Source organism: Zalophus californianus, chromosome 12 (assembly GCF_009762305.2).
Source record: "Zalophus californianus isolate mZalCal1 chromosome 12, mZalCal1.pri.v2, whole genome shotgun sequence".
Taxonomy (NCBI): Eukaryota; Metazoa; Chordata; class Mammalia; order Carnivora; family Otariidae; genus Zalophus; species Zalophus californianus.
Genome location: NC_045606.1, coordinates 92,776,702 through 92,792,503, shown reverse-complemented (window position 1 = coordinate 92,792,503; position 15,802 = coordinate 92,776,702). Strand labels below are relative to the sequence as shown.

The 15,802-nt window shown below is 37.3% G+C and overlaps 1 protein-coding gene across 9 annotated transcripts in view; it reads left to right on the top strand.

The window, feature by feature from the left end:
• The window catches only part of BRAF (B-Raf proto-oncogene, serine/threonine kinase), a 181,759-nt gene extending 172,379 nt beyond the window's left edge, over nucleotides 1-9,380 (top strand). For 4 of the 9 annotated variants that reach the window (XM_027573132.2, XM_027573130.2, XM_027573136.2 and 1 more), the window contains 3 exons: nucleotides 1,126-1,176; nucleotides 2,105-2,258; nucleotides 7,998-8,154. In XM_027573132.2, the coding sequence (XP_027428933.1) occupies nucleotides 1,126-1,176; nucleotides 2,105-2,258; nucleotides 7,998-8,020 (228 nt within the window). In that variant the 3' untranslated portion in view covers nucleotides 8,021-8,154. Of the gene's footprint in view, nucleotides 1-1,125; nucleotides 1,177-2,104; nucleotides 2,259-7,997 lie in introns of all 9 variants that reach the window. The other 5 variants (XM_035723192.1, XM_027573133.2, XM_027573135.2 and 2 more) reach the window with 4 other exon arrangements.
• The last annotated feature ends 6,422 nt before the right edge of the window (nucleotides 9,381-15,802 follow it).

The following is a 15,802-nucleotide window of genomic DNA, read 5'->3' as shown; positions in this document are numbered from 1 at the left end:
ATTCCTAGACCCACTTTTTTAAGATTTTACTTTTTTAAGTAATCTCTACACACAATGTGGGGCTCAGACTTATAACCCCGAGATAAGAGTTGTATGCTCTACAACTGAGCCATCCAGGGGCCCCGGTAGGCCCACTTTCTAAGTGCTTTAAAGGGGGAAAATGTTCATATTTCTAAATATAAGTAACATTTTATTCTTTGCATGGTATCAGAAAATGAAATGCATATCTGAATTTTTCAGATTATTGAAGGCTACCCCTTTTAAGTATTATTTTTAATTTTTCATTATAAGACCTTTTCACACTATACACAAACACAAATTTCAGATTTATATGTAAAAAACAAAACTAAAAAATAGGAAGTCATTTTTATAACCTTGAGGTATCAGGAAAGACTTTCCTAATAAGCAAGAGGCAAAATCCAAAAGTAATAAAGGAAAAGATAGCAAGTCTGACTACATTAGAAGTTTTTAAACTTCTATGTAATAAAAATAATATTGTAAGGTAAAATAATTGTAGCATGTATAACAAAGTATAAAAATTGGTATTATCCAAAGGCCTCCTACAAACCAATAAGTAAAAAAAATAATCAATAGAAAATGAGCAAAGGCTATGAGCTGGTGATTCACAAAGAAATACAAATGGTGAATGAATTTAGGATGTTAAAAGTTCTGTGACAGTCAGTAAAATGCAGAGTAACAGTGAAATACTTTTTGATTTTCTCAGATTGGCAATATCCAGCATTGGGAACAGTGTTGGGAAGTAAGGAAGAGCCCTCCTTATAAATTTTTTAACAGTGTTGTTGGGAATGTAAATTGGTTTGGCCTTTTGAAAGGACTTGGTAGAATTCGTAAACTTAAAATATATATTCTTTTTGCTCTGGCAATTCCACTCCTAAAAATGTATGCTGCAGAACCTGCTTCCACAAGTGCTCAGATATATACAAAAATGCTTACCATAATAGGAAAAATTAAAGACATAAAGATCAGGGTAGCTGTCTAGATAGCATGGATGTTAGTGAGGGGAAAGAAAAGCAATGCAGAAAAATACGTGTAGTATGATACCACTTTAAATGGTGATGAGGGTGGGGATGGGCTCTGTTTTCATATGTGCATGTTTATGCATAGGAAAGGTCCAGAAGAAAGTATAGACTCTTTAACAGTGGTTACCCCTGGAAGGTAGGACTTATACTTTTTCTGTATTATTTGAATTTTTATTTGTGTGTTATGCTTGTAATTTAAAATGTTTTGTAACATTGCTTCTTTGCCTTATACTAATCATACAGATTACAGTTTAACTTTTAAAAAAGTTTTGGTAGCTCAGAAAAATAATAGTAATGGCTGCTGAAGTTTTATTGAGTACTTACTATATGCCAGGCATCATGCCAAGCCTTTTACACGTATGTCTCATGATTGTGAATATCCATTATCATACTGTCTGCCTTCAAGAGTCATAACCCATTTCTCTGTACCTTAAACTATACGGAGTTTCTACGTTCTGTGTATTGGTGTCTATCTGTAGTTTGCCTGTCTTCTCCACTCTTGGATTGTCACCTGTCACTTCTCCTGTGCCACTAGCAGCCTGGGTCATTGGGGTCCTACTTTTAATTATGTATGTGGAAGACATTTCCCATTACTAAGTTTCTTAAAAGAATGAGTTGCTCTGATGATTCTGTTTGTGAAGTCATCCAGTGCTTTACTGATTGACACTCCATCTTCTTCCCCAAAGGGACTGTGGTCTGTGAGAAATAGGCATATAATTGGTTTAAACTTTTTTTTATTATTTACTGTTCCAAGGCTGGCAAATGATCTCAAATGTAAATAAAAGCTAACTATAGGTTACTTTCCCCATTCATTTCACAGAAATTATAGGAGTAAAAAATAAATAAATAAAAATAAAGCTATAGGAGTTTGGTCATTTTCTTTTCTTTGTAAGGAAAAAATATTAGTTTATTCGGTATTTTTTTCAAACATTTAGGATAATACCAAAAACAGTGTAAGATTTCAGGTGCTTTCTTGTAAAGTATGATGGGGATTTTAAAGATTAACACCACCTAGATTTTCATTCTACTTTCTTTTTTCTTTTTTTTTTTTTTTCTTTTTTTAGATCCTCGCCTCTATTGAGCTGCTGGCCCGCTCATTGCCAAAAATTCACCGCAGTGCATCAGAACCCTCCTTGAATCGGGCTGGCTTCCAAACAGAGGATTTTAGTCTATATGCTTGTGCTTCTCCAAAAACACCCATCCAGGCAGGGGGATATGGTGCGTTTCCTGTCCACTGAAAGAAATTAAATGAGTGCGCCAGTATAAGGGAGTAGGGACCAAGGAAATGAAAATATAGTTTGCTTATATAGTTGCTCAATTGAATAAGACCTTTTTTTAAAAAGATGAACCAAAGAATGTGCAGGTTTTTAAAGACTAGATATAATTATTTCCCCATCTAAAGTGTAAACTTAGCATTGGATTTTCAACATCCAAGCATTTTATAAAATGCACAGACATTGCTAAACTTTGCAGTGCCTCTTCCAGAGGCTTTACTTCCTGTTCCAAATTTGTTTACTGGCTTATTCTAATTATTAAACTTCAGTTAAACTTTTCTCATGCACCTTTTGTTATTAGCTATCACATGTCCATTAGGGATTCCCAAGAACAGCACCACTCCTGTGCATGGATTTGCAGGTGGAAGGTGACAGTAGATTAGCCTGTGTTAGGCAAGTTAATCCAAACAGATCTAATTTAAGAAGTCACTAGAGTTGGATAAGTTATTTTTATTCTTAATATTTTTTTCTGTAACTATTTTTTATTATAATATGGAAAATATGGATGTCCTTTATTCCCTCAAAGCAATAGACTGAATTTCTTTTTATAAACTATGGGTGCAGGTAACCAAAGATATTGCTGAGGAGTGACATGTTTGACATGAGTAATATGGTTGAACTTTGGATTTTTAGTGGGCAAATGTTAAAAATTGGAGTTCCTTTTAAACAATACTTCCCCCACATAGAAGTTGAATTTCCTTACAAATGCATTATTTCCTCCTCCCCTAAAAGAGCTTCACAGAATTCTGTGAGAAGTTTTGGGTTTGTTTGTTTAGATATATTTTAATTGCCAAACAACCAGGTAATGGACTTCTTAAAAATTATTACTTTAGATTATACTTACCTCTCATGACGCCTGTTTTAACAGTTTATCCATGTGTCATAAAATTTCTGTGCTCCTTATATTCTTTGCCCAGCAAGGTTCTTATTATGAGTGAAGGCTGGCCTTTTTTTTTTTTTTTTGTAGCCCACAGTATGAAATATTTATTAGTGCTTTCTAATACATAAATTTTCTTGTGTAGAAAATGACTGTACTGTGGCAGTCAGTATATTCTTACTGTGAGCCAAAATCTTACTGGGAATCAAAAATGAAAGAAGCAGTATCACTGTCATCTTATCAAAGAAATTACCATCTCTACTTCAGAGTCAGTAGCAAAAGCCAGCCTCTTAAATACATTTTCATTTGTTCAGTTTGGAACTGTGATGATTTTTAAATATAACTGACAGTTTGGGGTTATTCAGGCACACAGACAACATCTGTGTAAATATCATCCTTTGAAGCCAATATGGAAGAAAATTGGGAAGACTTTAATGATGATTTAGTTTTTAAGTGCCACAAGTAAATTTTTAAGATACTTTATTAATTTGAATGGATGAGATTTCATCCAGGAAAACTTCTCAGTAGGAAGCATGGCATACCTTTTGCCCCCCTCATTTGGGTAGTTTGAAATAAGTAATACCATTCATGTTGTTCAAAATTGATTCATGCCTTTCAATTAGGCAAGAGTAATGGAAAAGAACCTCTCTCATGTTTTCAAAAATAAGAATGAGAAAGGCATAAAAGAATGGAACATGTTGGAAAACATTAAAGTGTAGGATTTCTAAATCCTCTAGTGATAGTAAAGATATGATTATTAGTAATTACTGAATAGGGTCTTGTTTATCACGAACTGAATAGCAAGCATGTAGCTAACAAAGTTTTTGCATTGGTCTGTGGAATGCCCAAAGGTTTGGGCATTTTAAGGCACAAGAGTCAAAGGATCTTTTTATTGATACAGCTCTTTCTGTAGTTCCCTAGCGTACTTACTTCACTCATATTGCCCTTTCTTTGCTCACTCCTCTTTTCGCCCCCCCAACAACTCCCCACGCTGACCACTGCCCAGCCCCCAACTGTCTGCATTTGATTCCTTTCAATCTCCTTTGCCAGAGGGCGTTGCTGAGCACTGAGAACTGCTCAGAAACTCCTTTATGCCCTCTCACATATTCCCTTCTGCCTCCAAAGGGTCACCTAGTAGTTTTCTTGCCAAACTGAGCCCACTGGAAATGTTGGTGGAAGAACAGGAACAGTCTGGCAGGGTGAGGTGTTCAGGTGGCACAGATGCAGACAAGTAGGGAGCAGTAGAATGACATATGGTAGTGTAGTCTCCCTTTCTGTGGTTGGTTTTGTACTTCATTTTAGATATATTCTCCAAATAAAGAAAAACATCATTTTTCTAACCATATGTAGAGTTAACCTCTCTAACTAGGTAATTGAAACAGAAGGACGTTCATTCTCTTGTGACTGACTGCTTTTATTCCTAAAACGTCAACCGCCAGACTTTTTTTTTTTAATTTTTTTTTTTACAGATTTTATTTATTCATTTGAGACACAGAGATACAGACAGAAAGAAAGAGCATGAGCAGGGGGAGAGGCAGACGGAGAGGGAGAAGCAGGCTCTGCAGCTGAGCCAGGAGCCCGATGTGGGGCTCGATCCCAGGACCCTGGGATCATGACCTGAGCTGAAGGCAGACGCTTAACCATCTGAGCCACCCAGGCGCCCCCCCGCCCAGACATTTTTATTAAAGTTGATTTCCTTTCTCAGCAGGCACCCTTTTTGTAAAATTTGTTTTACGTTTTAGAAGTTTTACTGGTCAGTGATGAGGACTACGATTTTTCTTCTTGATTTTAAATAGTTTAGGGATCACAGCATTTAATCAAATGCTTTAGGTTGTTTATTTTCCGATATTAAATATTGTACTAGCCATTGACATACTAAAGCATTAGTTAAATTTTCCTCTTTAAATAGTGACTGTTTAACACACCAGTTTAAATGGCCTCTGTCTCAAGTGAGTCCTTCAATTTAAGGAAATGAGCTGCTTTTTTTTCTTTTTAATATTATGAAATGGGTACTTCATGACTAAAACATTTTGTCAGTTACAGTCTTATTAGATTGAGAATTATTAAGCATTTCTAGAGCACTTTTTATTTTACTCAATTTTTCATCTCTCCTGTGATAATTTCTCTTAAGAATTTAAGACATCCAGTATGTCTGTGCCAGAATGTTTATCATACTTTTGAAACTTCCCGAAAGGTCACCACAAAGAAAGAATGAGACTTACTCTGGTTTCAGATGACTGCCCCCCACATCTAAAACAGTGATTGATTTCTGTGCAAATCGATTTTTCATAGCATATTTTATCTTTAAGAAGATTGTTATATGTGTAACAGCCACTGAAATACATTCAATTCAGGAATAAAATATAATAATTACGTAGTATCTTAAAACTAGTTAATAAAATCGTTAGCTTTCAAATAAGTGAATCTTGATATTTGAGGTATCTAAAATCACAGGGCCTTCCCAAATGTTCTCTACCTTAATCTTAAATAAAGTCAAATGGAAAATAGAACTTAGGTTATTTTCAACCTGAAAAAAAGAAGCTTCATTTTTGGCCTCTGATTTTTCAGGCAATAATTAAGTTAATATACTGAGATTTTCAAAGTCACATAGTATTCTGGACATTTCACTTCAAATAATTCTTACTTCAAATAAAATAGGATAGGAGGTGGGATAATAGATAATTTCCAGATATGCAAGAAGGAATATGCTTTTTTCCCCAAAAGCAGATCCATTGCCTGTTACCCCATCTTTTCTTGAATTTCTCCATGATTTCAGGGACATATATAGAAAGAGTTTAATTTTATTGATCTGTAAACCTTGAATTCTTTTTGTCTTTTTTTATTCGTGGACCTGAAGTCTGTTTATGAAATAAGAACTTCATTCCATTAGTAAGAATAGACAATGGTAGGATGATCTTCAGGGTTGGCTTTATTGGTGTCTGATTTGGAGTTTCTTGGTAAGAGTTTGTACTTTGGGAGGTTGTTTTGTGGGGTTTTGTTTTTTAAGGCTAACATTTAAGTTTGTAGAGTAGAACACTACAACAAAGTGGAGTGTCTAATTATAACTAATGGGAAACATCTGAAGATTTTTTAAAGTTATTTTTTAATGTGGTGTATAAGATTTGACATAATTTTATCACTTTTGATATTCTCACTTAATAGATTAAAGTCTAGCCACTTTTTAAAATAAAGATTTCTAAGTAAATCCTATTTTCACACTGACTTCCTTTAATGAGATTTAGATTCTGCAAGATACAGTGACTACTAATTAGAATATTGAAAATTGCTTTAAAGAAATGTATTAAAATACTGGAAAAAATAGCAACCTTCAAACCATAATGTATTCAAACCATAAGCAAAGGTAGTGTAAATGTTTATAGATTTCTAGAGTCTATTAACATAATAGCCCTCTGTGGTTTTGTTCTTCATGTTTGGCTCTCCGAGATCTTAGTAATGTGGCTATTTTTTTTTCCATCAATGCCATACTCCCTTCACAGACTTTTTAACTTTAAATATGAGGTAATATTCTTTTACCCTTCCTTGATCTTTTGACTCACAATGCCATGATTACTTGCTTGGTAGAAGGAATCCTTAGAAAGAGATGGTATCACTATCTACAGTCCAATTAGTAGAATATTCAGAATGGGAAAACAAATTGGTAATTATTGAAAATTACTTAGGGGTGTGTTCATTGTTAAGACCCACCCCCACCCCTGAACTTGTATTTTAACAGTGCCATTTTCTAGCTGTGAGATATCAAATTACTTCACCATTCTAAACCCCCAGCTTGCTCCTCCATAAATTAAGAAAAGTAATAGCACCTGCCTTATAGGAATTATGAGGCTTAGATGCAAATGTACATAAAACATTCAGTGAGGTACCTGGCATTAACAGGTACTCAAATAGTCACTAATATTATCAGCCTGCGATCTGGGGGTTCAGTCAGCTAGTCATTAGCAATCTGTTGTTTGTTGGTACATACCAGTGTCCTCTAGTAGTCAGCTGGACTCTACTGGCAGTCAGAGTGGACAGGTCAGTCCTAGATGAAAGAGTGTGTGTTCATGTCAGTAACTGCTTGGACCCACATCACAGGCTCTTATTACGGAAAACAGATGTTAAGGCCAGCTACATTCTGATAGTTGTCGGTTACTAACCAACCCCCAGAAATCAGCTAGAATGTACAGAAGAAGAACTGGCCTCCAGTCACAAGTAGAAGATGTGAACAAAATGCTGGGTGAAACATAATGGCACGAAGCCCTCAAATTCAGGAAAGTTCAGCAACACGTGCCCCCATGTAATTGTTTGGTGGTTTGAAAGGGGAAATGAACTAGAAAATAGTCTAGATTTTCTTTCCTTCAGTCAAATGCGTAATGTGGACAAATCATTTGACCTAATTTTATCTTTTGCAAATGGGGGATATAATTCCTGCTTCCTTTCTAATAGTGGTATTATAATAATGGAAATGAGTTGATAACTGGGGGTAAAGTATTCAACAAATCAACCTCACTATTTTACAATCTGTTTTTGAGAAGTTTTGTTCATTGGAATGGTTTTCAGCATAGCATGTAAAACCCAACTGGGAAATTACCTGCAGACTTGGTATTTAATTGATAGAACTGAAGCATATTCTACATATTATAAATTATTTTGTGTGTTTCAGCCATTTTTGCTTTTAAATTCATGATGTCGCTAGATTTGTAATAATAGCGAGTCACCTTTCGGTGAGGTTTCAGTGAGGCTTTTCTAGGTCTCTAGGTTATTTGAGATAACTTTTTTTTAAAATTAGCTCTTGTTCTCCCTCTACAGGAGAATTTGCAGCCTTCAAGTAGCCACACCATCATGGCAACATCTACTCTTATTTCTTAAGTCTTGTGTTCGTACAATTTGTTAACATCAAAACACAGTTCTGTTCCTCAAATCTTTTTTTAAAGATACAGAATTTTCAATGCATAAGCTGGTGTGGAACAGAATGGAATTTCCCATCCAACAAAAGAGGGAAGAATGTTTTAGGAACCAGAATTCTCTGCTGCCAGTGTTTCTTCTTCAACACAAATACCACGTGCATACAAGTCTGCCCACTCCCAGGAAGGAAGAGGAGAGAGCCTGAGTTCTGACCTTTTGATGGTCAGGCATGATGGAAAGAACCTGCTGCTACAGCTTGGGAGATTGGCTGTGGAGAGCCTGCCAGTCAGCTCTGCCCTTCTAACCACCAGAGCAGTGTGTGGCTGATCACCTGACGGGGCAGCTGCAGTCGCCAAGCATCGTTCTCTTTCCTGTTCTGGGATTTTGTCATGGAGCTCTTTCCCCTAGTCACCACCGGTTCATTTCTGAGGGATGGAACAAAAATGCAGCATGGCCTTTCTGTGTGGTGCATATCCAGTCTTTGATAAATTTTTATCAGGTGAAGCTCTTTTATTTAAATGGAGAATGAGAGGCGAGGAGGAGATACGTTTTGGTGTAGGGGAAAAGGGAATGCTGCATCTTTTTCCTGACCTACTGGGTTTCTGGCCTTGTCCCTGCTCACTGAGGGTGTCTGCCTAACCAAGCAGCTGGAAAGTGCTGGCACACATTGCCTTCTTCTCTCACTGGGTCCAGCAATGAAGACAAGTGTTGGGGATTTTTTTTTTCCCTCCACAATGTAGCAAGTTCTCAGGAAAATACAGTTGATATCTTCCTCCTAAGCTCTTCCAGTCATCAAGTACTTATGTGGCTACTTTGTCCAGGGCACAAAATGCCATGGCAGTATCTAATTAAAAGCCTACAAAACTGCTTGATACCAGTTTTGAATGTGTGAGACATTTATGTAATTTAAATGTAAGGTACAAGTTTTAATTTCTGAGTTTCTTCTATTATATTTTTATTGAAAAGAAAATAATTTTCAGATTTAATTGAATTGGAATAAAATAATACTTCCCACCAGAATTATATATCCTGGAAAATTGTATTTTTGTTATATAAACAACTTTTAAAGAAAGATCATTATCCTTTTCTCTACCTAAATATGGGGAGTCTTAGCATAATGACAGATATTTATAATTCTTAAATTAATGGTACTTGCTGGATCCACACTAACATCTTTACTAATATCTCATGTTTTCCTCCAACTTAACTCCTACACTACATCCTCCATCCTCTTTCCAGTCTTTTATCTAGAATATGCAACCTAAAATAAAAATGGTGGTGTCTCCATTCATTCTCCTCCTTCCTTTTTTCCCAAGCCTGGTCTTCAAAAGGTTGGGTAATTTGGCAGCTGAGTTCCCCAAGTAGAGAATAGAGCAATTTTAGGTGTATTGAGACAGAGGGAGGGTGTGTGAAGCCTAATATCAGTTGTTCCTGTAGAAAGAGATGCTTTGTGGTATTGGAAACATCATTCTTTATCTTTGCGTAAGTGGAAAATAGAACCCAGTCGTAGCTTCCTTTGGCCTTTACTAAAGGGTGGCATAAATTGCAGTAGTAACAAAGAAAGTAACTCTGGATGTATTAATGACAAATATCTCCCTTATCATGAGTCTTAGAATCTCTTGCCAGGATTTAGGAATGTAAATCAAATCAAATGTACTTAGCCCAACCACGCTCTGTAGCCAAGGACCTTAAAGAAATTAGGACCCATAAAATAAATCAGGGAATTAGAAGTTGTTATTTAAAAATTTCAAATTGTAACTGATCCCACTATCTTTCAGCCTATTAAGCTCACTGCCATTCCATGCTTTTTACTAAAATACCTGCATTCAGAGGAAGGCCTACTGAAAATTCCACAGACCTGTGAAAGGTTGTCCTAGTAAAATGGAAAATATCCTGAAGTTATTAATGAGTTTGAAAAGTCCCACATGAGCAGGGCAGTTTCTTACAAAAGTCAGAAATTGCAAAGACTCGTGCTGATTTGAAGAGCATTTTGTGCATATTTTTCTTTTTAAACGTGTCCCCAGACATGCTTTTAAACTGGTTTTCCCTTAACCAAGATGGGAGAGGGCTCGGTTTGAACAAGAGGCATGTCCTGCGTAGCCGGTGGAGCCTGCCATTGGGTTGGCAGCTCAGCTGCAGGACAGCCCCGGGGGGCCAGGAGCCCTGCAAGCACGGGCGTTAGTGATGGAGGAAGCTTAGTACTGGAAGGCCGACACTTGTCTTCTTTCGTCCTCTTTAGAATAGGTCAGTGTCTCACTTGGAAAGGGGGAGCAGACTTGGTGTCAGATGAAGTTGTGCCCAGTCAGAAGCCAGGCTCAGGGTATTCTTGAGAGATTTTTATAGAGCCCTTAAAAAATAAAATTCTAGTATTTCTCATCCCTTTTTTCCATCAAATAGTTTTTTCTCTAGTTTACAAGTGACATGGTAAAGGGGTTTCCTCTTATGTTTTGATGTTTAGACTACAGATAGACTTGTTGAGCTCCTAAGAAGATACAAGGAAGAAGTCCTTGTTTGTGCAAAGCACTTTATGAATAATTTGTATAGACAGTGTGTGGCTACTTCGCAGACTATCCTGTCAGGTTGTAGTTACCTGTCTTTTCCTTAAAGTGGCTGCAGTGCCTTCTATAGCGTATTTTATCTTGGGTAAGAAGAGGTGAAGCCTTCTGAAAAATCTGAGAGCAGACATAAAAGATTGTTTCAAAATATGTAGTATTCCTAATGGACTTTTTGTCATCAAACTAGAGTTTAGGATCTAGTACTTTTGCCAGTGAAGTGACATTGACCAAAAGTAGTTTATAAAAGGGATTTGTGAATAGAAAATCCAACGTGATCATTTGTACTTATATGCACCTTAAAAGAAGATTCTGTCGAGCTGTCAAATTCTGGTTCCTGAACATCCAGTCCCTGATTGCACTTACGATCTTGTAGGAAATACTGGGGAATCCTAGAAGATAAAATGCCGTGTAACACATACATGTTATATTTATGTTGGTATTGGAAGAGAGAGAGCATTACATAGTTAAAAAGAGGTAATCAAGACTTCAGCACTGTCCACTGGAAACTCTGTAAATACTTGCTAGGTTCTCCTTTGGTGCGGTCCCAGCTCGCTCGGCATGCGGTGTTCTCCTGCAGTCAGCAGCCGGTGCTTGAACTGCTGCCCACCCTCCCAGGACCTCACCTGCCCCTCCTGTGCGCCTGCTCCCCAGCCTTGTGCCTACCCCAGCCGGCTTTAGTTGGAAGCACATTGCAGGGTTCAGGTGACCTCTTCGAAAAACTACCTCCTCAGAATGAGGTAATGAATAGTTATTTAAGATATGAAAAGTCAGGAGCTCTAGAACATGAAGATGACTTAAGATTTTAACTTTGACGTGTACTTGTATTTGAGCACTCTCATTTTGTCCTAAAGGGCATTATGCATTTCAGCAGTAGGACTTTTCTGAAAAATGTAGCTCCACGTTTCTGAATGTTGTTGCGAGTGGTGCCAGCATCTGTTTCGGGGTCCGTTTCAGAATCTCTACCTTAAGGCAGTTGCATGAAATTAAGCAGTTATGGTAACAGTTCACTAACAGTGATACAATTTTAATTTTCAGTAGGCTTGGCAAGACCATACATCTTCATGATGAGTTAGCCACAGCTCCATCACATGCACAGATACTCCTATCAAGAGACTGCCCAGCTGAGAGGGTAGAATGATTCCACACGATTCTCTTCTTTGTCCAAGTTGGCATTGTTAGCGCTAGAAAATCAGCACCTTGGGACTAGCAGATTCCAACTATTAGGCTATTTAAAAAAAAAAAAAAGTAACCAGACACGGAAAGTTTACTGTGAGTATTTATAACAGCAAATAGCTTACAGGTCGTACATTGACATGGTGTAGGTGAGGCTCTAGAAAAATACCTTGACAATTTGCCAAATGATCTTTACTGTGCCTTCACGATGCAATAAAAAAAAAAAAAAACTTAAATTTTAGCAGAAATCAGTGATTTGCAAAGAGAGCAGCCACTCTGGTCCAACTCAGCTATGTTAATATTAGAGTGCAATTTAGACTGCAAAGACAAATGCACTAAAGGGTTTATAGCCAAAATGACATTTAAAAAAAAATGAGAAAACACAGGTAAATTTTCAGTGAACAAAATTATTTTTTTAAAGCACATAATCCCTAGTAGAGTCAGATATATTTATCACATAGAGCAACTAGGTTGAAAATTATAGTTCAGTGACATTTCTAGAGAAACTTTTTCTACTCCAATAGGTTCTTCAAAGCATGGAACTTTTTTATATAACAGAAATGTTTGACATTTTAAGGAATTGCTGTAGTTTGGGGGTCAGAAGTACTATGTGCTGGGCAGCAAACACTTGTCAAGAGTGAGAAGGAAGCTAATGTAGAGGACAGAATTTGATTTTATCAGTTTCCAGAGTACTGCTACAAACCTAAGCAGTGATTTTTCAGAGTCTATAAAATGTAAACTTGCCTCCCAGGATGTGTTTGCAAATTAAGTGGGACTGTCCTGCTAATGCTATTCAGGCTGCTCTGGGGACCAGATGGGGTCTCTGGGGTCCCCTTTATGAGGGGGCATTGGAATAGTTAATGACGTGGCCGGTGGGTGTGAACTGGACACTCCATGGTGTGCTTTTTCTGTCTTGTTGCATTTCTTGCCACCCCAGGGAAAGGCGGCATACTGTCTTCAGCAAGCTCTCTAGATGTTTTTCGGAGTTGTCTTACTGAGGCCTGTAGGTTGTTGAGCACCAAGGAGTGTAGTCGCATCTCTGCCTGATTTTTATATTGGCCAGAGGAGAATGAAGTGGCCAGTGTATTGCTAGCTATGGTGAAATTGAAAATACTGGTAAGATTTTTGTTTTATCAGCACACTAGAGAGTAAGCTTTGTTTTATTGTTTTCAGAGAACGTATTTTTACTTCTGGTCGGGCAAAGACATTGAAATTGAAATTTAGTCCTAAATTTTGCCAGTGGTGGAAAGGGTAATTAATGGTTTCTATCAGGATTTTTAAGGTAGAGGAGGACAGAATCGTTAAGTCTTAAAATCTTAAAGTAAGGGAACAGTGCTCTAACATGCATAAGGGATGGTTTGTCCTCACCTCAGAGTGATTAAGTAGATCTTTTATTTCAACATCCACAACTCAAGCTGTTAATTTTTTAGTCTTTTTATTTTTTTACCCTTTGACCCCCCTCCACCCAACTGTTAGTTTTATTAATTACTAAATTAGTTTTATTAAAATGTTTAATTTTATTAAAATATATAATTTTATTTAACATAATTCTGTTTTGACTAATTACAGTGCTATAACCAATTGTGCATGAGGACACAGCCAGTGTATCTGGTGTGTGTGTGTGTGTGTGTGTGTGTGTGTGTGTGTGTGTGTGTGTGTGTGATGAGGTTTTTAAGAATTCTGTAGATTGAAGTACTCTTGGCAAACAACTGAAATCTGTTTATTCGTGTTAGTATCAAACAAAAGATTTGTGTGAGCCATCTGCCGCTCTCAGGCAGGCTGAGCACCTTGTCCCGCACTCCTGAGCAGCTCGCTCCCCTCACGGTCTGTAGGGAATTGGGCAGGAAGTCGGCTGAAGAGATGCAGCAGGGGAAGGGCTCCGTTTACAGGGGTGGGGATGGGGGGTTATAAGTCGCTTGGTAGCAGTTTTGTGTTGAAAATTATTCTGTGTTGCATTTGTGTGATAAGCCTTTTTTAACCCACATGTATCTCGGTGGAAGAAACTTCAGACTAGCATAAGCAACAAAGCTCACAGAGTAGGCACAAATGTAGAGAAAGTGGACCAAAATGGGAGATGGGAGGGTGTGGGAGTAAGTCTGGGGCTAGGGAAAAATTGATGGGACTGTGGGAAATAAACTATAATTACCTGAAATAAAATGTAAGAGTGCAATAAGTGTGCTTTTTCTTCTAAGCTGTGAACAGTTTTTTCAAAAAAAAATTCCTTCCTAATACATTTGTCTATGTTCCATAGCTGATTAAACCCAGCTATGTAAACATATAATGCCTTTTTATTCATGTTAATTACCAACATAAGTGGCTAACCTTTGTGTCTTATTTATCTTCGTGTTGTATTAGTTTACATTACAGGCGTGTGCTTGCGTGTGTGCGTGTCTGTGTGTCGTGTGTATGCTGTACCCTTCCCTCCTTCATTTGGAAACGCATCCATTGGGTCCTCTCTTCTTCCTTTGGCCATGCTACAGGTTATGGTCTTGATTTGGCCTTCATGGTATTGCCTGATTTAAAGGACTCTATCACAGTGGTATGTTTTTGTGGTGATCTCATTTGTTGGTTGTACCCTCTGACCCTTTCCTTACTCAGTGGTTGCCTTCTTAGGAGCGCACAGCTGATCAGGGGATTGAATTTGACCGTTCCTCAACATATGTCCCTTTGAATCCTAGTTCAGTATTTAGGATTGCTCTTTGGTTTAAACCAAGAAAAAGGAAAACACCCCCCTTTTCATTTTACTTCTTGGTTTGAGGACAATTCTTTTATAAGGGAGAGGAAAGGGAAATCCTTCATGTTTGAACCGCAGTGAATTAATGGCTCCTGGTTTCCCACTCCAAACCTAAAGGCGATTCACATATACATTCCTCTCTCTCTTGCTGCCAAAGGTTTGGGTTTAGTTCACTTCAGTTCCACTCAAGCATTGAAAAGGTTCTCATGGAGTCTGGGGTGTGCCCAGTGAAAAAAAATGGGGACTTTTAAATTGTCCACAGACCTCTTTATACCTGCTTTGCAAAAATTACAATGGAGTAACTATTTTTAAAGCTTATTTTTCAATTCATAAAAAAAGACATTTATTTTCAGTCAAATGGATGATGTCTCCCTGTTGTCCCTTAATCCTCAATGTTTGCTTGAATTTTTTTTTTTTTAATTCTTCCCCATACCCACTTCTTGATACTTTGGTTCTTTCCTGCTCAGGTCCCTTCATTTGTACTTTGGAGTTTTTCTCATGTAAATTTGTACAATGGAAAATATTGTTCAGTTTGGATAGAAAGCATGGAGAATTTAAAAAAAATAGCTGAAATTCAGATTGAAGAGATTTATTTCTGTGTAAAGTTATTTAAAAACTCTGTATTATATAAAAGGCAAAAAGTTCTATGTACTTGATGTGAATATGCGAATACTGCTATAATAAAGATTGACTGCATGGAGAAGTTTTTATCAAGATTCTTTTTCTAGCACTATCACATTTGACAACAGAAGTAGTCAGGGTGCTGACAGTTCTTCCAGGCAATGCAGAGACTGAGAAACGTGCCTTTTGTTTCCTGTCAGTTACTGCTGGGTAGGTAGAAGTTATTCGTATGAAAAATATTTATAAAGTAAGTCGTCCAGATGAATGCCTGCTACATTGTACCAGCTGCACTCCTGTGGTAAGGACAGCCTTCTGTCCAGTGTTGGTGATGCCCCTCAGATAATTTTGTGACACTCTGACCTGACTGCTCCCGTGCAGTGGCTCAGCTGAAGTGGGTGCAGTAATTGAGTCATTAAAGTTAAGAGTCTCATCTGGAGAAGTTCCCCTTAAAAGTGTATCTTTCAAATTTTTTTTGACACAATTTCCAGTAATTTTCTGTGGGAACACAATGTACTCAAACATATATATTTGAAACTGTGCATTGTGTTTTATAGTTACTTTATTTTTTTTTTTTTTTAAAGATTTTATTTATTTATTTGAGAGAGCGAGAATGAGAGAGAGAGAGC